The sequence below is a fragment of the Perissodus microlepis genome, chromosome 23 (assembly GCF_051167445.1).
Source record: "Perissodus microlepis isolate ML-2025 ecotype Zambia chromosome 23, ASM5116744v1, whole genome shotgun sequence".
In the NCBI taxonomy this organism is placed as follows: Eukaryota; Metazoa; Chordata; class Actinopteri; order Cichliformes; family Cichlidae; genus Perissodus; species Perissodus microlepis.
In genome coordinates this window covers 20,055,034-20,079,003 of record NC_140482.1, presented here as the reverse complement: position 1 = coordinate 20,079,003, position 23,970 = coordinate 20,055,034, and the positions used below count along the sequence as shown (strand labels likewise).

The 23,970-nt window shown below is 40.5% G+C and overlaps 1 protein-coding gene across 1 annotated transcript in view; it reads left to right on the top strand.

Annotated features, from left to right (window-relative positions):
* LOC146361246 (fibronectin type III domain-containing protein 4-like) overlaps positions 1 to 23,970 on the top strand; it is a 51,675-nt gene that overhangs the window by 23,060 nt on the left and 4,645 nt on the right. The window contains exons 2-4 of the mRNA XM_084920595.1: positions 5,565 to 5,680; positions 12,696 to 12,797; positions 17,860 to 17,962. Coding sequence (XP_084776721.1) covers positions 5,565 to 5,680; positions 12,696 to 12,797; positions 17,860 to 17,962 — 321 coding nt within the window. The remainder of the gene's footprint in view (positions 1 to 5,564; positions 5,681 to 12,695; positions 12,798 to 17,859; positions 17,963 to 23,970) is intronic.

Below are 23,970 nucleotides of genomic sequence, written 5' to 3'. Positions count from 1 at the left end.
ATTCATCTGCTGTAGATAGTTTTTTTGTTTTTAGGCCTGACACATCTTCTTTTGTCCTTCACCTGTCAGGTTTAGACAAATGTTCAGCTAATAGCTTTTAGGGAATGATGGGAAAAATGTTACTTTATGTCTGTCAAACTGTTGTCTTTGACTTTCTTCATAGATTTAACTAAATAAATGCGAACAAATTGTGGTTTCTGTAAAAGCTTAGTCCTTTAATCATCCACTTTCTGTTACTGTAACCATAAATGTTCATTTCCCCTGTTTTCCATTTCTGTTTTCTCCATTAAAAGCAAATATCCCTTTTTAAACTCCCATTTATAGTTTACTTTCTCCCTGTCTCACTCTCAGTGAAGGTCATGATGTTTCCTGATGATTTAGTAACATTAAAATACAAAAAAGAGAAAAGAAATCACACACTTCATTTGTGAGTGCTTTAGATTTCCCATCAGTTTTAACCGGCCCCCAGAGAATCATTCACGCCTGTAAGTACAGTATGTGCATGGGTGTGATCATACATTTACATTTCAGCCATTTAGTTGGCACTTCAATCTGAATCAGAGTGCGGGAGGAGCGGTCGTACTAAAGAACACTGATGGAAGTAAACGATAAAGAATGCCTTTCAGCCTCGGTCTGGTTAGTTTTAGGAAGAAAGCTACTCAGTTTGGTTTAGGAGAAAGTTGTTTTGGGGACAAAAACATTTTTACCAACATCTTAAAAGACCTGTCTAACATAAGATTTTAAAGGAAATATTATCTCATGTTTCCAAGGTTCAGGTTAATCAGTTAGAAAGACTTTCAGTCATTTTTCTTACTTTTCTTTGATTTCTTCATCGTTCAAACTCAAAATACAAAACAATACAAAACACTGTAATTATTTTCTTGCTGAGAGTTAGACGACTAGTTTGAGAGACAGGTGACAGGTAGCACTGTCATGATAATATATGAAGCTGGATCCAACAGTTTTGTAGCATAGCACAGCACACCCTCAGGGGGAAACTGTTATTCTGACTCTGTCCAAAGGTTATACAACCTGCGAGAACATCTAAAGTTTGGTAATTCCTTCCTGCGCCTGACTTCTTCCCAAACTAAAGACTTCTGCAGTGGCCCTCCAACACCTAAAATCACACTCTGATCATTATCAAAATCTAACACGATCTTATGATTTGTTTCACAAAGCTGATAACCACTTACAGCTTTACCTAAGGTACCTTATAGGCACTATAGTCCTTTCCTGCTATTGACAAGATATAAAACAAGCTCGAGATTATAAATCGGCCAGAAAAGCAGGAATAACTTGTGATATATAGAGAGCCATGACAAAGAACGTTTTTGCAGGTCTCTCTGCAGTCATGTGGAAAACTAATTACACCCCATGATTCAGTAGTTTGTAAACCACTTTTATCAGCAATAACTCAAAGTAATTGTTTTCTGCATGACTTTATCATTCTCTCACATCATTGTGAAAGACTTTTGGCCCAGTCTTCTTTACAGCATTGCTTCAGTTCATTGAGATTTGCAGGTTTTCATTTATGCACAGCTTTCTCGCGGTCCTGCCAAAGCATTTCAGTCAGGTTGAGGTCTGGACTTTGACTGGTCCACTGCAGTACCTTGATGTTTCCTTTTTAATCATTCTGTTGTAGATGTGTTGCTGTACTTGGAATCGTTGTCTTGTTTCATGACCCAGTTTAAGCCAAGCTTTAGCTGTCTGACAGATGTCCTCACATTTGACTCTAGAATACAGAGGAGTTCATGGTGGACTCAATGATTGTAAGGTGCTAATGTGGCTGCAAAAAAAGCCCAAATCACGACCCCTCCACCACCGTGCTGACAGCTGGTATGAGGTGTTTGTGCTAATATGTTGTGTTTGGTTTTGTGCATTATGACCAAACATCTGCATTAACCCTTTCACGCATAGTGGTCATAACAGTGGACAGCTATTCTGTTATAGACAGTGTTGATGTTAATGTATGTTTGTGGGCGTTGTACCCCGGAACCAGAGGTTTTTCAGGGTTTTCTCTGTCGGAATGTAATGTGAGAAACAGTTTCCTGTTTGTGTTGCGACTAGCTGTGGTTGTTTCTAAAAGTGGTCAGCAAACATCCTAAAAGTGGCACCTGAGTTTCCGAGCATTTTTATCCTGAAGTCATAACATATTCAAAGGCTGTTTTCTTGTATTTGTGTCAGTGTTGATGGTATACTTGCACATAAACTACTACATTGGACACTAATGTGTCACTCCATACCCTGCCACCCACTGGTCAGCCAGCGGACTGACTAAGTGAACATGTAAAAAACTATTTGAAAAGTACATGTTTAAAAAAATGAAGTTCAAAAATCTTTTTTCATGCCTAAAGATGAATAAAAATACTTAAGAAAAAAATCCTGATTTAGGTTGTCATAATTCATGCATGACAGGGTTAAGTTTTGATGGGCTTTCACACACCAGAGTGAAACGAGGGTTAAACAGATGAATGTTTGTTTCTGTTGACATCAAAAACTTGTCTCAGTTGTAACAAAATAGTTTCATCTTTCAACATCCACGAAGGGACTGGTTTTGGACATTAGCTTTGGTTATATATAGACACAGCCTGTGCAGCTGTCAGCGTGTTTCTATGGTTGTCCTTTACAAATTATCCATCCATGTAATTTTAAACATATTTTTTAAACATAGACATTTTAAAATATCCAGTTACCTCCCAGTTAGTATATGGCCTCTTTAAAATGAAGGGACTGCAAATAATTGCTAGAATTTCTGTGAAAGATGAAATTTGGGCTGGAATAGATCCATGGACCTCTCAAATCTGTTGTTTGATCCACTGGAGCAAGTCCTGACACTCAGGTGTGGAACCGATCAAACAGCAACGAATACTTTTGTACTTTTGGCAGAGTACATTAAATTATTATCATAATAATGCTATTTTACAGTTAAATACAGTTTTACTTATAATTCTGCAAATGCACAGCTTCTGTTCTAGGTCATAAGCCATTTTTAAATTGTATTTCTTTATGAATAAATGGGAGAACGGTCTTTATGAAAGGCCAGGGGGCTGGAGTACATTATTCATATGAGTGAATCCATCTTTAATGGATTGATTTTCCTGACAGACATAAAGACTTGAAAGCTTTTAGAACACTTCGCAGATGCAGAGATATTAAAATTTGACTTTAAACTTTTGGCTCAGTTTTACTATGGGAAAGATTTTAAATCAAAATCAGCATCAGCCTTCACTAATACCCCTGTAAGTAATTGGAAGCAAATGACAAAACATCTGGTGCAGCTGGATGTCTCTACACCGAAAAGGCTCAACATTATGACCACAGACAGGTGAAGTGAAAAACAGTTGACTTGTTAGAAGCAGGGAAATGGACAAGTGTAAGAATCTAAGCGAAGTTGAGGATGACTTAGACGAGTGAGTCAAAACATCTCCAAAACTGTAGCTCTTGTGGGGTGTTCCTGGTCTGCAGTGGTCAGTATCTATCACAAGCGATCCAAGGGAGGAACAGCGGTGAACCACCGACAGAGTCATGGGTGGCCAAAGCTCACTGATGCTTGTGGAGAACAAAGGCTGGCCCGAGTGGTCCAATCCAACAGACGAGCCACTGTAGCTTAAACTGCTGAAAACATTAATGCTGGTTCTGACAGAATACACAGAGCATCACAGTTTGTTGTGTATGTGGCGGCATAGCTGCAGATCACTCTGGATGCCCATGCAGACCCTTGCACAGTGTCAAAAGCACCAACAGTGGGCATGTGAGCATCAGACTAGACCAGCGGTCCCCAACCTTTTTTGCACCACGGACCGGTTTATGCCCGACAATATTTTCACGGACCGGACTTTAAGGTGTCGCGGATAAATACAACAAAATAAAACTAGTACCGGTACCGAAAAAAAAGAAGATTTATTCATAACACACGTGAAAAGACCCAGGAAAACCGAGTTAACGATAAAAACGATAACAAAATAACGCTGAAAACCGATAAAAACCTTGAAAACCATACATTTCACACCTGAGCCTCAACTCTCGTGGCCCGGTACCAAACGACTCACGGACCGGTACCGGTCCGAGGCCCGGGGGTTGGGGACCGCTGGACTAGACCACCGAGGAAGGTGGTCTAGTCTGATGAATCACATTTTCTTTTACATCATGTGGATTGCCAGGTGCATGTGAGTCATTTACCTGGGGAACACCTGATACCAGGATGCACTATGCACTAGGGCAGGGCAATATGGCCAGAAATATTTATCACGATATATATCTGAAAATTTGCAATAACGATATAGCTGATGATATAATTGACGTGAGACAAAATACTTTACAACTCCACAACTTTATTAGTGCAAAAAAAACCCATCAATGTATTTTCACTTAAACAAGCAGCTGTTTTTTATGTGCATTAAAGCTATATAAAAATTTAACAGTGCAAATGCAAATTACTTGCCAAAAGGCATTTCCAGTGGAAATTGGCCGACATATCCTCAGCATAACCATGTATAATATCCACAAAACTTAAAAAGAGGTTATACACACACAATACCATAATATTATGTTGAAACACAGTATGTATTACTCCGCGAGGCTCCCGACTACGGTAGCTGTAATGCTCCGACAATCCATCAGGTGTAACAGAGAGTTCAGACTGTAGCTTAGCAAAGTCGTACTAAAACATTTTTTGACAGATTTTTGAGCGCCGTGTACCACATAAAATCGGTTTGGTAATAACAGTAATAACGACGGCCCGCTTGCATGCTCTATCAAAAAATGTGCTTTGGTGTGTATCTGACGGACAAAAGCCAAACAAGTTCCACACCACTGGAGCTGCGACGTTTTTACAAACCAATTCTGGTTCATCTGTTTCATTCAACGATCCGCTTTCAGCCTTCTCATTCTCCGTCTCCGCCATGCTTTTTCCGCCATGTGCGTATGAAAACAAAGGCACTGCGCATGCGCGTTTTACCCATATTCTATTGCGATATTTCATTTTCTTATAACATTATACCGGTATTACCGTGAACGGTATGATATGGCCCAGCCCTACTATGCACTCCACTCAAGCATCTGTGGGATGTGGTGGACACACAAGTCTGGCCCCTGAAGGGCTCACTTCACATTTTACAGGACTTAAAGGATCTATTGCTAATATCTTGGTACCAGATAGCACAGCACACCTTCAGGGGTCTAGAGGAGTCCATGCCTCGATGAGTCAGGTGGACAAATGCAATTTTAGGCAGGTGGTAATAATGTTATAACTGATTGATATATATATTGAATGGACCAAAGGTTTAGGTCCTCCTTGCTTCAATTAAGGCTCTTGATCATTCTCCTTCCACTTGTTCTGTTTATCCTGATCAAATAAAGGCATAAATAAATATTAAAAAAGGAGCCCATAGTTTATAAATGTTGTAATAATGTTGGTGTAAGTAATGTTGGTGTGCCCACATATTTGTGATCATGTCAGTTTAAATGCTCTGCAGACTGCATGTGTTACCTGGCCTTCACTGACCGTCGCTAACAAACTATATAAATGTGTGTGTGTGTGTGTGTGTGTGTGTGTGTGTTAACAGCTGTGCCAGCAGCCCCGGTGAATGTATCGGTGACCCAGCTGAGGGCACACTCGGCCATGGTGACCTGGAATGTCCCTCAGGGAGACACCGTCATTGGATACGCCATCTCACAGCAGGTACAATACAGCAGCCTCGTATCATCGCTGCATGCATACACTGAGCACGCACGGCCAATGAACCATGCCTTTTCTTCTTTTTAAACTGAATGTCAAATACATCCTGATGTGCCCTCTCATTCAGCTGAAGGCCAATTAATTTTGCAGGGATCCAAGTTATGAATTGAATGCCCAGAAAAGCTGGACCGGTGCCATGCTCGGGGCTGGAACAGCTTTTCAAAGATAAATTATGTATTTCTCGTGCTCATCTCGATCTCACGAGGGCTCACTTCTTTCTGTTTTGTCCTCCTGCTGCTGTCTTCTGGGATTTATTAAAATGCTGCGTCATTCATTAGCCGGGTAGGCAGTCAGCATTTGGCTCAAAGACACTTTGAGTCATGAGGGGTGGGAAAGTTTGGAAACCTCTCAAAGGAATTTGCTCATAAACATTTTACTTCTTAAGGAGCTCATTAATGTCAAGGATGGCTACTGGTTGACGTAGGTAATAATAAAAAAACAAATCTCTTAATTACATAAGGTGCAGCCAAAAGAAGGACTTTCCAAGTATCCAATTAGCAAGAAAAACCTGATAATCGAAGTAATCGATCTTTAAATATCCCCCAGGAGGAAAGATCCTGCCGTGGATTTGAGGGGGAAAAGATCGCTCACAAGTAAGACATCCACAGCTGTGCACTGGTGTGTCAGCTCAACTGTGTGAGGTTAACAAAAGTCATATGCTCTGCCCGTGTTTGGGGTAATTTATCATAAATAATTTAGTTGCACAGCTGTCGTGCCATATGCATAACGGTGTGTTAATGCAAAAATGGGCTTTGGAGATGTTCATAAGAAGTTGCAGGTATTTAATTAATTCAGGAAAAAAGACTCCAACAAATAGCTGAAAGCAACAGACACATTGGTAGCACATGTTTTATTAAAGCCATGAATTCACTCATTACTGCTCTGTCTAGTATTATAGATACTGTGTTCAGCTGTACTTCATACAGCTGTCTGTGTGCCTTTCAGACAGCTGACAGTAGAACAATAGTGTATTTTGTCCTCTTTCTGACCCTAACATCTGGAAGAAGAAATACAGACTGCTCTCAGCTTACATGGTCTTCTGCTGCTGTTCAGATGCTCTTCTGCATACCTTGGTTGTAATAAGTGGTTATTTGAGTTACTGTTGCCTTCCTATCAGCTCAAAGCACACTGGTCATTTTCCTCTGACATCAAAAAGGCATTTTCCCTCAGTGAACTGATGCTCACCAAATAGTTTCTCTTCTTCAGGTCACTAGTAAACACTAGAAATGGTTGTGCAGGAAAATCACAGCAGATCAGCAGTTTCTGAAATACTTAAATCATCAACAACATTACCACATTAACATAATCTTCCACATTCTGATGCTCAGTTTGGACTTCACTAGGTCGTCTTAACCATGTCCACTTGTGTAAATACATTGAGTTTCTGCCAGCTGACTGGTTAATTAGATATTTGCATTAATGAGCGGTTGAACAAAATATGATTGTTCAGAATGTATTTCTTTTTCTTCATGAATTCATCGATTCATTGGTTACATTTCATTTAATTAAACGCTGCAGTCCTTCCACGTAGCACCTTTAAAGAACACAACTGTCACCTAAAGTACAAGAAGTTTGCGTCACTGTAAGAGACGTTTCACATTAATTCTGCTGTTACATAACAACATTTTGTCTGTCTGACATCTCTTAAAAACCTCGGCTGCTAGCTCAGCTTGGCTCATTTTAATCAGTCTTCACCACCTACAGTTTTGGCAAAAGGAGAATGAGGCATTAGCTGAGCTCTGAGTGGGTGTCGTCTCCATTAGCGGAAATTATTTGGCCAGGATTCGTCTCACAGGAGAAACATCCACAGCGGTGTCGATGCCAAACAACTCTTATTCTTTCTTTTTGTTTTTTTTTCCCAAGTCACCTCACATCTGAGTCAGAATCCATCAACCTTTTGGCATTTTCAAGAAAACACAGGATCGGGATGTAAAACATCTCCTGCTTTAACCTCAGAAAGCACTTATGTAAAAAACACTTACTCAGATATTAATTGGGGAGGTGATGGTAGCAGGTGGATGCAGTGGGTATCCGTGCTGCAGGTTTTATCTACCGAGCCCGTATTTTCCATTGTTAGTCATCAAAGGTTGCCTTGGATCAGAGTGAGCTGCTACAAAAGGGCAAAAAATGCTGTTATATAAAAGGCTGCTCTGTCAATCAAGTATGTTTTCTACCATTTCTATTTTCCTTACTGAAAGAGTGGTCTCGCATCAGGCTTAAGTCTTGATTAGGATTCAAACGTGGCTGCTTTGTGGGATTATTTCATTCACAGTATCTTTCGGTGACATGCCGAGCCTTCTGTTTGTGAAGGAGAAGCAGGACGAGTGAATGTGCCCAGACAAAGAGTTGCTTCACTCATCTAAAGTTGTTCCAAATCCCACGGTGCTGGCTGCCAAGATGCACGCGTTACACAACCTCGCTCCCAAACACATAAACACATGAAGTAACCCAGTTTAAGTTTCTGTGTCTGAGACTCCCAGCAGTCCTGGTTTCTATGACTTCAAATATCAAACACACAGGGTTAATTGATGATTAGTGCAAGGGCAATGCTTATCAAATAAAACCTGCAGAGAGTGCCTGTTTTAAACTTGTGTTGTGATGTTTGCACCAGAAGAAGATTGTCAGACTGTGACAAGATCAGAGGAGAGATTTGTTTTTCTGCACCACTTTCCTTCTGAAATGCATTAGGCTGCTGCTGACTTCTTTCCTGACCTAAAAATAGCGATGCACCCAAACTTCGTGTTCACCTGCAGACTTCACGGTCACATTTTACTGAAGTAAAGGCGCCTTCTGTTCCTTTTTAAAGTGTCTGAAGCTGAACCCTGACAAATCAAACTTTAAGACTGCTGCCAAAATTAAAAGAAAGCTCGAAACCCCCTGCAAGAACAAGAAAATATTTACTTCAATTGTCAAATGTAGAGAACTTCCAAGAGCACAGATTAGGACTTAAGAGGGTTTGTAGCAGCCAGTTGTTGATAATCAAATCCATTTGATAAACTGATCATTAGTGAGTGTGAGCACCTCTATAAAAGCAGACATTTGGGCAGTTTGCTGGTCTTCAGAAATCACAATGCCACAGTCTTTCAAGACGTAGATGTCCCAGCAAATTCACCCCAAAGTCAGACTGTGCAATGCTCAGAGAAACTGCAAAAAGAGCTACACCACACTTCATGACAGTAGAATTAGAAAAAAACAGAAAAAGTATGGCTTCTTTGGAAGGGCTTCCAGGAGAAAGCCTCTTCTCTCTTAACAACCCACAAAATCCCTGGAATGAGGCTAAAGTTTGTTATTATGTTTGCTCATAATGCACAAAACCAAACGGCGCGTATCACCACAAACACCTCATACCCGCTGTGAGCATAGAGGTGGAGGCGTAATGATTTGGGCAAGTTACAGTCATTGAGTCGATCATGAACTCCTCTGCATACCAAAGTACTCTAGAGACATCTGTTAGGCAGTTAAAGTGTGGATCAAAGTAATGACCACCTCTAAGTGCAGACCTCGACCTGATTGAAATGCTGTGGCTTGGCAAAAGAGAGCTGTGCATAAATAAAAGCCCTCAAACCTCAATGAACCGAAGCACCGCTGGACAGGAGAGCAGACCCAAAGTCCTCTACGATGTGAGAGACTGATATGACATACAGAAATGTATTATTTCAAGTTGTCGCTGATCCCAAGGTGGTTCTACAAACTACTGAATTATGCATACTTTAAAAATCCTATTTTTGCCATCCTGTAAATGGGTGCAGGGATTATAAAACACTCATGAAATCAACTAAAACCAGAGAGTCTGTCAATGTAGAACGTTTGTTTTACCTACCTTGAAAATATAAAGACTGACTCTCAGCAGGCACCTCAAACCTGCAGGCTTTACTTTCTTCTGTCATCAAACAATATAAAACGCTCATCATCAAATGCTCATTTGCTTGTTAAGAATTAGAAAAAATCTGTTTTCCCATGGGTATTCCTATGTTAACTACAATTAGAAAATATATATAAAGATGACCAGCTTTTTTAAAAGCGGTTATCTATTTTGGAGCCGACCTTTGTGGCACAAAAATATAAAGGAAAAAGGGGTGGCTCAAGACTTTTGCACAGACCTTTAGATGGCTGTGACAAGTGTCCATTAGTTTTGATTTCCTGGTTTACTGTCTTACTTAAAACTGCAGAATTAAATGTGCCTATGAGGTAAACTGACAAAACCTGAAAATTAGAAAGTATCTTGAGTTACGTCAGCGGCACTTTTCAAAATTAGATGGTTTTGGAGTTTTTATTCCAAAATGGTAATGCCTCCATCACAGCTGAGTCACTGGTGCTGATTAACGATCCTTTTAACCCCCGTTGATTCAGTATATACTTTTATATGACGGCCTTTTAGTGCTGCAGGACGATCAAAGTGTCCTGGCTGACTCGTTGCCTGCAGGGTTGCCAGAGGAGCAGCAAACACCACTTTGACTCTCCACTCGAGACATCTGGAGAGCCTCGAGCGTCCTGACAGCTTTCTATTTATTGACTCTTCCTCAGCCTTCAGTGCTCCACAGGCACGTTCGCAATCTGGGAAACTTTCTCAAACTGGACTAGCTGTCGCTAGATGATGCTTACCAAGAAGTTGTTAAAAAATCCTCATTATGAGCTGTTCTGATGCCGAGCTGGTGGTTTTTTAGAATATTTGGTGTAATTGGTGTGTAATGGCCGGAAATGACAATAACGAAAAGCTTGAATATATGATGAGCCATTTTCTACAATCTCAAAAACAAGAATGCAGGCTGGTGCTTTTGTGTGAACACCAATTATCTCTGAGCAGCGCTCATCAGGATGTCTGCAGTTAAAAAGAAGACAGTTAAAGGTTCCTTCATACAGAGTCTCCAATCAGAGCAATTAAAGTCTCGTGCAAGTCTCGTGTTGTCGGGAAAACTTTTTTTTTCCATATTTGTCACGCTAAACAAGATAAATACAGAATGCAGTTTTTAAATTATAATTTTGATTATTAGGAGAAGAAAAATTTACCCAAACTTACCTGGGCCTGTGTGAAAGAGTAATTGCCCCCTTAGTGTTTCTTCTTCACTTGATTTTTTTCCCCACTTGCTATGTGTTTATACACCTCTCTGCATTTAATCATTAGTTATTATTAATCTCTGTCTCTTCTCCACAACATGTTTTCGTCTTTTTTTTTCCCCCTTAACCCCAACTAGTTGTGACAAATGGCCTTCCCTCACTGAGCCTGGTTCTGGCAGAGGTTTCTTCCTGTTAAAAGGGAGTTTTTTCATCCCCATTCTCGCCAAGCCTGTACGGGGTCTGATTGTCGTGTTTTCTCTGTTTTCTTTGTATTATTGTAGGATGTCTACTTTACAATATAAAGCACATTGAGGCAACTGCTGTTGTGATTTAGCGCCAAATAAATAAAACTGAATTGAATTTAAATTAATTAAATTAAATCTAATAACTAGCTGTGCCACACTTGGCCGCAAGAACTGCAATCAAGCGTTGCCACATGTGCAGTTTTATCAAGATCACCACTCTTAAAGGCTAAAATCAGGTCTCATTGTGTTGGCTTAGCAATTCCAGACTCACAAACACAAATGCAAATTATGCTGGAAACTCTTAGCTTGTTTTCTGTGTCCGAGGGGAATGAAGAACCAAAATGCATCTTAACTGCTGTTACCATGGTGCCACGTTAAGTGGAAGCCTGCTGCAGCAGCTCTTGTGTTTTCTGTTGTTGTTTGTTTTTTGCCATTTTCTTAATTTTACTGAACTACTAGTAAGTTTATTTACTCCATAAATATAGTGCAGATATCTGCCTGGCAGAGAATCCTCTGCAGACATTATTATTATTAACCGTCCATTTTCTTCCTTCTTATCAATTCAGGGTCCTGGGACTCCACCAGTCTTCATGTTCACATAACATGAAGGATTTGATTTGCGATTGTTACTTTGAATCCACGCGCACAGTGTATTTACATATTACCCTCTGAATCCACAGCTCATTTTAAAGATATGAACTGTAGAGTTTGGTGGGTAACCTTGTGAAAATGTTCTTGCCTCGATTCTCGCAGCCCCTCATGGATGTATGCTGCTTTGTGTTGTCTTTCCAGTAACTTTGTCTTCTTCTGCAGGCACCTTTTATCACTGGACTTTAAATAAAACGGTGAATGTGATCTTCTCAGTGCTAAAGCAGCTGAAAACTCAGATATTTCCCCAGGGAGGTGGTGGAGACCAAAAATGGAGCTAAAACTGATTAAATTGTGGACTTGAATTAAAGCATGGCTCTAAATTAATAATTATCTTGTTGTGTTTTACCTTCTGATTGCAAAAATGGAGATGATAATATGTCTGTGTTGTATTTACAATTTATAAATCCACCCATCTCCAAATTTTCACTAAAGACAGCTGTTAAAAACTAAAATTTATCTCCACGGGGTCACCATCTGTTTACCTGCTGATCCAGAAGGTGACATTTCTTCATTAATTCTGCAGCTCCTTATACTAACAGAGCATCTCTGCCTGAACATGTGTTTTTCTGTTTCTTTTGAATGACTATTGCTGGTGTTACCTTGCCTGCAGACCTAATTTCTCCCATTGGGGCTGTATGGGTGTGAGGTGAATTTCTATGAGGCGAAGCTGCTTGTTACTGCAGGGATTCTGCTTGCATTTCAAGTATTTGCCTTTAAATGTGACATAATGATGATTTTTTTTATTGGTAAATTAGTTTAGCAAAGTTTACTTTAAAAGAAAACAGAAAAGATTCTTCTCCTTTTAAGACAACACTATCTGCCTCGAGCAAAGTATGAGGCCATTACTGCTTTTATTAGATCATAATACTTAAGCTGTCAGCCAGATACGCTGATCAGATCCCGAGATTTCATTTAAATTTGCCGTAAGTGTGGCACATTAATGTCTTTGTGTGTGCAAAAGCATCCACCACATGTATTCCTCATGTGTGCACGTATCCTGTCTCCAGAGGCAGGACGGCCTGATGCAGCGCTCCATACGAGAGGTGAACACGTCCAGCCGCTGGTGTGTGCTGTGGGACCTGGACGAAGACACACACTACAGTGTCCAGGTGAGAGAAACACACACATACACACACACACACACACACACAGTGTGAAGTTTAATAGCTATTACCTATTTAATGATAGCTATGTAATAGCTAATTAGACTGATGTATGTATTAGTTGGATGGTATCTTTTTCTAAAAGGCAGGTGTGTAATGGTGTAACTAACCATTTTTATTGGCTATGTAACCCATAAACACTGCCATTACAAAAGGTCTTATGCAAATGTAGGCTTACAAAACACAAAATAGCAAAAGAAGAAGAAGAAGTTGATAATTCAGAAGTATTTTGGAGCAGTTGTGAAACCCAGGAGGAGGAACGACATGCAGGACGCACCGTGAACAGGACTGAAGTGTTCAGCCCACAGCTGTACACAAGGAAACAAGAAAAAACTCTGGAAAACCAGGAATGATGGCTGGGAAGTTTGAGGAATGCAACAAGGAGGTTTCTCACGTGATGTCTCACTGCCAGAAACCTCCAGCAACCACTTGCCAATCAGTTGGCGAATACACACTGCTCCCTAGCAACCAATGTTTACCGAGAGGGGGTGGTCTGTGTCCTTAGGTCTGTGTGAGTGAGGCCTAAGCTTCCTCCATTTGCCTGTATTTTTTCCATATTTTCCTACAAATCACTCACTGTTACACAAGTGGTAGTGAAACTTGATAATGTGCAATGTGAACTGAAAATGGAGAAGTTTCAAAGAGAAGCCAGCGTTCTTCAAAAGACGCAACTTTTGTTTTGAAGGCAAACCTTCTCCATTTCTGGTCTGTCACACTTTTCACAGTTTCACGGCCCCTGAGAGAGCAGGTGTTTGTAGGCAAGCCCATCACTACAATTCAAATTACGGCCACAGCAATCTGCTAGCAACAAAATCAATCACAGCAAAGTTTTTGCCAGGTAGATGGGGAATATTCATTTTCCCTTAGTTACAGATGGTTGCTGGGGACACTGGCGTGTCTGCCAGCTTCCACATTCTTGATATTATTTCAAATGTTTCTTTTAGGCTGTTATGATAGGAACAGTTGAAAAATGATGGAGGAAAACGGGCATTGAATGGCAGTTTTGCTTTAGCCAGGTGTCCAAAAATGGTGCACAAGTTAACATCATGTGGTTAGCGGTCACGTCTACAAAACCTCAAAAATTAAGAGATTGATTACTGATTGAACACGGGTATGATGAAAAAGCAGTTGAAAACAGGCAGGAAGTACGTCTGACTGAAGTGTAAGACTGGCTGAGACTTCAGAATAAAACAGGAAGTGGCTAAAGCAACAGAGGAATAGAAAAATAGAAAAAGGAAGTAAGTAGACTTGACATCAGCCAGCAGAATAAAACAGGAAACAACTAAAGAAAAACCGTCTGTGTCCTCCTAACTTTGCAAATTTTAAAAAGTTGACAACAATCATGGAAGCTAAGCCAAACCATTTGGGTTAAACAATAAAGTTGTCCTGTATTCCGCAAAAGTTGCTGCAAAAGAACTTTAATGTCTTCAGATTAATGCTCTTCTCTGTGCACCTTAAATGAATGAAGTTGTGTCACAAGAGTATGTGTCTGTCCAGGTCAGGACAATCTTTTAGATGCCAGACCAAAGAATTTTCAGCATGTTGCAAAAAGGGACTCATAGTATTGAGCCATAAGGTAAGAAAATGTTCATCATGTTTGTACAAATAGACATGAAGTCTAAATGATATATTAACAAAGCCATACATTTAGAAATAAAACTGGACGATTTGGTCTTTGTAAGTGCTTTGAAATGGAGATTTTTTGCCTCTGTGTATGGAAAAAAGAGACCTATCATCATCCTCTTCTTCTTTATTTTCATTCTGTGAGTCAGCTAGAGTACATTTGCATGATTCACAGTTTAAAAAACTGTGACTGGTTGTTTATAGAGCTCCTCAGTTCATCCTCTGTCTGAAACAAGTAGTTTTACCTCCTGCTCTTTAAGACCTACACCTTGAAAGCTCATTTTAGCCTGTTTCATGGACATGCAGTGTAACGTATAAATAAATCCTTGATGACCTGATGCAGCTTGTTCTGAAAATTAAATAAATAAATAAATAAATATTGAGAGGAGTATAATGACTTTTTCAACTTACACACACATTTTTAGAAAACAAATTTAGGTCTTTATTTAAAACTTTAACATCATTTGTCAATTCTGCCGAGAAGAAATATCCTTATAAATATATATATATATATATTAGGGGTGCAACGATACACAAAATTCACGGTTCGGTTCGGTTCGATACTTTGGTGTCACGGTTCGATATTTTTTCGATACAAAAAAAAAATGTTCATGCCTTTTTAATTTGTCATTTATTAAAATTATAAATATATATTTTAACTCAAAAGTACAGTTTTTAAATTTAATGTTGCTGAAACAACAAAGTACTAAAAAAAATAAATATATCTGATAGAGAAATCACTCATCTTTGGAAAAGAGAGTTTATTACAGAGAAATGGCTCTTTCCAAAATAAAAGCTATACTATACGCTTCTTCTGGGCTATATTCTCAGCAGCATATTAAACATATCAGGTCCCCATAAGGAGAATCATGTGCTAACGGCTGTCTAAATGACTCAGGTAAAGTTTGTAGCATGCGTGCTTGTTGTTTTTGTCTGCTTCCACTTGTCTTTGCACTAGGATGCTGTCGGAGTAAATGTGCAGTCATATTCGTTGTGTTCCCACTAGTGCGGTCAGCGTTAATCTCGTTGAAATGACGTTAAAGCCACAACACGGCAATATATATATATATATATATATATATATATATATATATATATATATATCTTCTTTAATATCAAATATCTTTACCTTCAAAATTCACCTATTATACTTTCTGCCAGTTCATTCTAATTGGATGGTTTCCTGGCACAGACCCGGCTTTTAAGCCCAGTTCAGAGATTTTCAACAGGATTGAGGTCGGGGCTTTAGGAAGGCCATTCCAGAAGCTCAATGCTAGCCTGCTTTATCTATTCCCAACTAGTTTTGATCTGTTTGGGATCATTGTCCTGATTTGAGGTGAATTTGAGGAATTTGGAGATAGTCATCCTTCTTCATTATTCCATCGACTTCTTGCAGTGTACCAGTACCACTGGCAGCAAAACAGCCCCACAGCATGAACCTGCCACCACCATGCTTGACAGCTGGTACGGCGTTCTTAGGTAATAATAATGTTGGTCCACGATCAACATTATTTTCATGATGTAGCAACAAAGTGGTGACACATCTGAATAACTTGTACTTATCTACATTTGTTTGAATCACTGATCTTGGAATCTGCAGTTGTTTAGAAATGGCTGCAAGACCTTCACAACCTTTCTACAGTTCTCCTTCTTGGATCTTCACTGAGTTCCTTGGACTTTCCCATTGTTCCGAGTATTGGTCAGCCTAATGAGTGCCGTCAATCAAATCCTTTTAATACTGCAAAGAGAAACTACCAGCTGTACACAGTCATGATCACTAACGAGAAGTTAATTGGCCTTGTGAGTTAAAAGACATCATAGAACAATCAGCACCACTTAGTAAAAGATTTAAGAGTGTATGCATATTTTTGAGCCTGTTTGGATTAGAAAAAATCCAAAATAAATAGATAACTGAATTGAAACTTACCCAGTTCTTGTTTTTCAAAGTCATTAAAGATTTATCCTGTACAATCATCCCAGCCTAGAAATAGAACAGTTCCAAGAAATAATTAAAAGCCCAAAATTACCACGACATTCATGCCTATGAGTGGATGTAAACGTCTGACCAAAACTGTTTATCTGTGTATTACTCAGTGTAATGAAGCTGAAAGCTGATTATAAACTCATATTTTAAGCACAAGTCCACATAAATGTAAAATAATTTGATATTTTCACAACCTGGCAACCTTACAAATTGCTTATCCAGGGCTGAAAAACACTTCTGAACCTCTCATAAAAACATTAATTACCATTTTAATTATGTTAATTATTTCAGTATCATTTAATGCTTGGTTAGCGAATAGATGGATCATCTGCATCACAGCTGAGAAACTTTCTCAGATGATGACAAAGCATTTTTTCTTAAATCAAGTGTCAGTGTTTGATTAACCTAAACAGTGACACGTCTCTGTTCTGAAAGTTTAAACTAAAACTGCAGCTCCTCTCTGAAGAGGGAGTCTCTAATGTGACTCCATTATCGTGGTGCTATTAAAATTTTTATGCTCCATTATAGCCTAACAGACTGATGCAGACTGCAGACTGTCCTTCAGCTGCAGGACTTGCTTCAATGTGCTCGTCAGCAGACAGATGTCCTGCGAAAGTGTCATTGAGCAATGCATTGCTGCCCGGTGAGGTCCAGAGGGGGCTGAATTTGACCTCTGACCTCCCTTTGGCGGGCAGGGAGGTTAAAAATTAAAGGATGAATTTCCCAATGGAGTTGGGTGTTGTTATCCAGGATGAGGGGACAGATTAGAGCTTGCAGAGGACACTTTGCAGGCATCAGACTGTAGAATTAGAGGAGAACAAACACTCTAAATTCAAGGACTTACTTCATAAACTCCACAGAAAACTTGCTGCGTACTGCTGTTGGCTGTGTTGTGTAGGTGGAGAGAGCATCTGTGGCACATTGAGACCTCGTGGGGATGTAATTTTATCTCTGTGATTGATTGATTTCCCTGTGTGTGCGTTAAACTGAGTGCTTCCTGTTATAAAACTCCACTGCAGCCCGATTTGAATGTGAAACACCATTAACACGTGTTTATTTTTTACACAAAGCCTAATTTTATAATCTTTCCCAGTGACTGAAAATGTCCCCAAATGAGCTTATAGCTCAAATTTATATTCTCTCTGTTGCCTTTCAAGCTTTTACTCAGCGTCCTCCAATGATCATTCAGGATCACGGCCAAAAGCCAAAGCACCACTCGCTCACTAAATATACCCTCGGCAGCCAGTTTCTTACCATCGTTGCATAATGTTGTCCTTTGTTAATGCCACTGTAAGAATGCACCCAGAGTTTGTGCTCAGCTGTCATCAGCTTGGCTCTACCTTTGCTTAAAAATATCTTAACATTCCCTCTAAATACTTTTTTCCCCCTTGTTGGATGTAGGTGCAGTCCATTGGGCCGCACGGTGACAGCCCACCCAGCCGTGCCGTCCACTTCAGGACTCTGGAGAGGACCGACCATTATCCAGCTGGAGTCCTGGACCCCCGTGAGTGCTCATAAACACACTCCAGAGGGGAGCTTCCTAAAGTAAAACACATGACGTGCCGTGTTACAGCAGCACAGACACAAATCTGAGGTATTTTATTGTTGCATGAAGTACGCAGAAGTTTGGTGTCTCAGAAACACTGTTTTAAGTCAAGTTTTCAAGGTGTGTATGCACATGTTAAATACTGGCAATAATAGTCTGAGGAGCTTCGAAAGAAATGTGTCTGGACTTTAAGACCGACAAAAACTGGTTCATCCCGAAGACAAAACTCCTAAAAACAAACTTAGCAACGTAGTATAGGCTGTACTGTGTAGCGAGGAATGCTCAGACCTCTACATTGGAGAGACCAAACAGCCACTTCACAAACGCATGGCTCCACCTCGACGGGACAAGACTCAGCGGTCCATTTGCATCTAAAGGACAAAGGTCACTCTTTTGAGGACGCCAATGTTCACATTGTCACTCTGTGACTGTACCTTTTTTAATGTTCCGAGAGCTTCTGGTCGCGGAGGAGGGCTTGCTGTTGTTTTTAAGGCTCACTTGGACTTGAAGCAGCTTTTCCCTTCGTCTCGCTACACCAGTTTTGAACTCTGTTTATGTAAACTGGGCCACTCGCCTTCGTTGTTATGTGCGATTGTTTATCGCCCGCCGAAATATAACAAGGTGTTCTTATCAGAGTTCTCAGAGTTTCTTGCTGATTGTGCATCACGGTATGACCAGATCCTCCTGCTTGGTGATTTTAACATTCACGTTTGCTGTCCGGGGAAGCCCCTGGCCAAGGACTTTCTGGACTTAGTGAACTCTTTTAATTTTGTCCAATCTGTTAGTGGTGCCACTCAAGAACGTGGTCACACACTGGACTTAGTTTTATCTCATGGTTTATCTGTTTGCAATGTACGGGTTGAAGATGCAGTATTCTCTGATCATATGCCTATCTTATTTGATATTGCTCCTTCTAACGCTTTTGCAAATCAGGCTGCACCTGTTCGATGTTATCGTGCCTTTGGCTCTGATTCTGCCGAACGGTTTTCTATACTGTTTGACAAATTAATGTCTTATGCCCCTGAGTTGCCCACTGCAGATGACCTACTTTTGTATTTTGACTTTGCTTGTAAATCTGTGCTTGATGTTGTTGCCCCTTTGAGACTAAGAAAATGTAAATCTAAGACTAGTCCTTGGTTAACAGATCGTACCCGAGCTATTAGAAGACAATGTAGGAAATGTGAAAGACAATGGAAAAAAGACAGATTGTATGTCTCCCTGGAAGCCCTAAAGATTAGTTGGAAAACTTATCAGAGGGCAGTTAAGGCCGATAAACACTCCTACTTTTCTCAACTTATTTCGGCCAACTCTCACAACCCTCGTGTTTTATACAATACGATTAATTCTGTACTTAACTTGGAGGGTTACAACCTTTTGCCGTCCTCTGAGGCTATGTGCAATAAGTTTATTACCTTTTTTGTGGACAAGATTGCTAGCCTGAGGCCTCTGATTCCACCTATTGTTGAGCCGGCCATGCATCCTCCTTGCTCAAGCCTATTCCCTGCTTTTGCACCGATTTCTCTGCGCGACTTAGAGGAGTTGGTGCTACATGCTAAGCCCTGTGGCTCCCCGAATGATGTTGTTACTCCCCGCTTTCTCCAAAAAGTATTTCCCATCATTGGACCTTATATCCTGAAAATTATCAATACTAGTCTGTTAACCGGTCAAGTTCCTAGTGGGTTTAAACATGCAGTCATACACCCCTTACTTAAGAAACCTGGCCTTGATAGTTCTACTATGTCAAATTTTAGACCTATCTCCAAGCTTCCCTTTTTAAGCAAGATCTTGGAGAGGATTGTACATACCCAACTGTTGGATTATTTGAACGATTCGCAACTGTCTGAAATCTTCCAATCTGGTTTTAAGCCCTTTCACAGTACGGAGACAGCTCTTGTTAAAGTTATGAATGACATTCTTGTTGCTACTGATCGTGGTAAATATGCTGTGCTTGTGTTATTGGACATGACAGCTGCATTTGACACAGTGGACCACGACCTGCTGATCTCCCGCTTACACCACTGTGTGGGAATTTCTGATTTGGCATTGTCATGGATAAAATCATATCTTTCCGAAAGGAGTTTTTGTGTCAAGCTGGGACTGGCCGCTTCCTCTGTGGCCCCTCTGCTTTGGGGTGTGCCCCAGGGATCTATCCTTGGGCCATTATTTTTCTCGCTGTATTTACTCCCCCTTGGTGCGATTTTTCGTAAACACGGAGTGTCATTTCATTTGTATGCCGATGACTGTCAGCTTTACTTACCTTTTAGTCATTTGGATACCTCCCCATGTCAACCACTGCTTGACTGTCTTAGCGATATTAAATTATGGATGGCAAATAATTTTTTGAATTTTAATGGTCGCAAAACGGAAGTAATTTTATATGGCCCGCATCGTTCTACTGATACCCCAGATGTTGATTTTGGTGATTTGACCTCTCATCTGAAAAGTTCAATCACTAATCTTGGTGTTAAACTTGATTCTGCGCTTACTTTTGAAGGTCATGTAAATGGGGTGGTAAAATCAGCTTTTTATCACCTCAGACGCCTGTCGAAGGTTAAGCCTTTCCTTTCCAAACCCAATTTGGAAACTCTTATTCATGCTTTTATCACCTCACGTCTGGACTATTGTAATTCCCTTTTAATAGGGGTCGGGTCGGGCACCTTGTCACGCCTGCAGTTAGTGCAAAATGCGGCGGCGCGATTTTTAACCGGTAGTAGGAAATTCGATCACATCACTCCGGTTCTGGCTTCCTTGCATTGGCTTCCCATTGAATTTAGGGTTCGTTTTAAAGTCCTTTTATTGGTTTTTAAATCTTTAAATGGTCTGGCTCCTGTCTACTTATCTGATTTGCTGAAGCCACATGTTCCTCCTCGCTCGCTCCGTTCAGCTGAGCAGCTGCTGCTGTCGGTCCCTAAGTCGCGGCTGAAATGCAGAGGAGACCGTGCCTTTTCAATTGCGGCTCCGATGCTCTGGAATAACCTTCCCCTCCAAATTAGACAAGCGTCATCAGTGCAGGTCTTTAAGTCCAGATTGAAAACCTATTTTTATTCCCTGGCTTTTAACTCTGTAGGAAACTGACACCTTCTTATTTATTTTATTGTATGTAATGATTTTATGGTATTTTTAATTTGGTAGTTGTTTTGATCTGTGTTGTTCAGCACTTTGGTCTGCCTGGTGTGTTCTTAAAGTGCTATACAAATAAACGATGATGATGATGATGATGACATTTTGGACAGAGAAGACAGATGGTTTGAAATAGGAGGAAAAGAAGCCATCTATGGCTACGTTCAGACTGCAGGCGAAAGCACATCAAATCCGACTTTTTTGACCCTGTGCGACCCATATCCGATCATGGTATGACAGTGTGAACAGCACAAATCCGATATTTTCAAATCCGATCTGGGCCACTTTCGTATGTGTTACTGAATCCGATACATATCTGATGTTTTAGAAAGCGACTGCTGTTTGAATGGTCATGTCGCATTAAATCCGTGTCTTACGTCACTGACACAAGACAGACACCAATTATCAGCGCCGGAGAAGACATCGTGAATGCTTCCTGGCCATCCAGTGTAGATGTTAGTGAAACTGTTGGGAAGACAACGTTGGAGAAATGTGAACATTTTATTTGTACAATACAATACAATACAATTTTATTTATATAGCACATTTAAAAAACCACAGGTATGCCAAAGTGCTTCACAGAACGAGTTAAGAGCAATAATAAATACAAGTACAAAACACAAAATACAAAATACAAATAAAATATACTAACAGGCGGGAGACATAACTAACCAATAATACACCAGGCATAGTAGGCACAACCCGAAAGGCTGAAGGTTAAAACATTATAAACATTAATAAAGCGAAAAAGATAAGTTACAATACACTAAAAATGCGGGCTCTAGGAGGCGGGGAAAGCAAGGCTAAACAAATACGTTTTTAATCGAGATTTAAAAGATTGAATTGAATCAGACTCCCGAATAGCTAGAGGGAGGTTATTCCAGAGGTAGGGTGCAACAGCGGCGAATGCGCGGTCACCTCTGGTCTTGAGCCGAGATCTAGGTCGCACCAGGAGCATTTGGCCTGCTGATCTAAGCGCTCTCCCAGGGGTATAAAAGCTGAGGAGATCAGTAAGATAGCTGGGCACGGTTATATTTATGATTTTAAAAGTGAGCAATACGATTTTAAAATCAATACGAAATTTAATAGGGAGCCAGTGCAGGTCGGAAAGAACTGGAGTAATAGACTCAAACCTGCCAGTTCCAGTTAAGAGACGCGCAGCCACATTTTGAACGAGCTGCAGTTTGTGAACAAGGGCAGAATGGAGACCAGTATAAAGGGAATTACAGTAATCTAACCTTGATGTAATAAAAGGCATGGATAAGTTTCTCCAGGTCCTTACGTGGTAAGTAGGGCTTGGCCTTAGAGGTTAGACGTAATTGATTGAAACTCGATTTAACTACAGAGGACACATGTTTGTGCAACTTGAAGGAACTGTCCAAGACAACACCCAGGTTCCTCACAGTGTCAGAAAGGGAGTCAGCAAAGGGCCCAAGAATACCAATTAGTTCAGCCCGAGAGAAGGGAGTATCAAAGATTACAATTTCAGTCTTCTTATCATTTAGAATGAGGGAATTGCTCAGTAGCCAGATTTTAACTTCATTCATACAATCGGAGAAGTGTTGCAACGACAATGTGACATCCTCAGCCAGTTCAAAATAGATTTGAATGTCATCCGCATAAAAGTGAAAAGAAATATTGTATTTATCAAAGATTCGGCCCAAGGGTAACAAGTATAAAGAGAACAGCATGGGACCCAACACAGACCCCTGGGGGACACCAGAGGTAACAGGGTCAATGGAGGAGGAGCAGGTACCCATGGTGACAGAAAAGGACCTTTCTGAGAGATAGGATTTAAACCAGCTAAGGGCACTGCCCGTGATGCCCACCAGATGCTCAAGCCTCATTAAAAGGACATTATGGTCCACCAAATCAAAAGCAGAGGACAAATCAAGCAAAATTAACACCACAGGGTGCCCTGAGTCAGCAATTGAGAGAAGATCATTAAAGACTCTCAGTAATGCAGTTTCCGTGCTATGGCGTGGCTTAAACCCCGACTGAAATTTTTCCTCGATATTATTTGCATCCAAATAAGTTTGAAGTTGGGAATGAACAATCTTCTCTAGGATTTTAGACAGAAACGGGAGTTTGGAAATGGGTCTAAAGTTAGCGAGATCATTCTGATCAAGGGAGGTCTTTTTGAGTATAGGTTGCACTACAGCGTGTTTAAAGGCAGCCGGAACACAACCCGATAACAATGACAGGTTAATTAATGATAAAATACAGGGCTCGATAATGTTAAACCCATCTTTAATAATACGAGATGGAAAGATGTCATGAGCAGCGTTTGAGTTGAGTGCATCTGGACCTTCAGTACTGGTGTACCCTCAAGAGCAGCGGTCCCCAACCCCCGGGCCTCGGACCGGTACCGGTCCGTGAGTCGTTTGGTACCGGGCCGCGAGAGTTGAGGCTCAGGTGTGAAATGTATAGTTTTCAGGGTTTTTATCGGTTTTCAGGGTTATTTTGTTATCGTTTTTATCGTTTAATCGGTTTTCCTGGGTCTTTTCACATGTGTTATGAATAAACCTTCCTAACAGACACAGGACACGAGAAATGCATCTGGACCTTCAGCTGATCCAGCTACTGTTCATTGAAGCCTCATTGAAATGGTCTCAGTGAAAGCGTGGCTGTCAGGAAGCAGTCATTAATGGAGGGAAACAGGGAGGAAAGGCTGACATCTTGGCGATCTTTGTCATAATTGTTGAATTGTGAACTTTTGATCCATCATGTACTACCATCTGGAAACCATCTGATTGGCAGCAGCTTCATTTTTCACCATGACAATGATCCCAAACACAATGCCAATGCAGCAAAATAATACCTGGATTGAAAAACACATAGTGGAA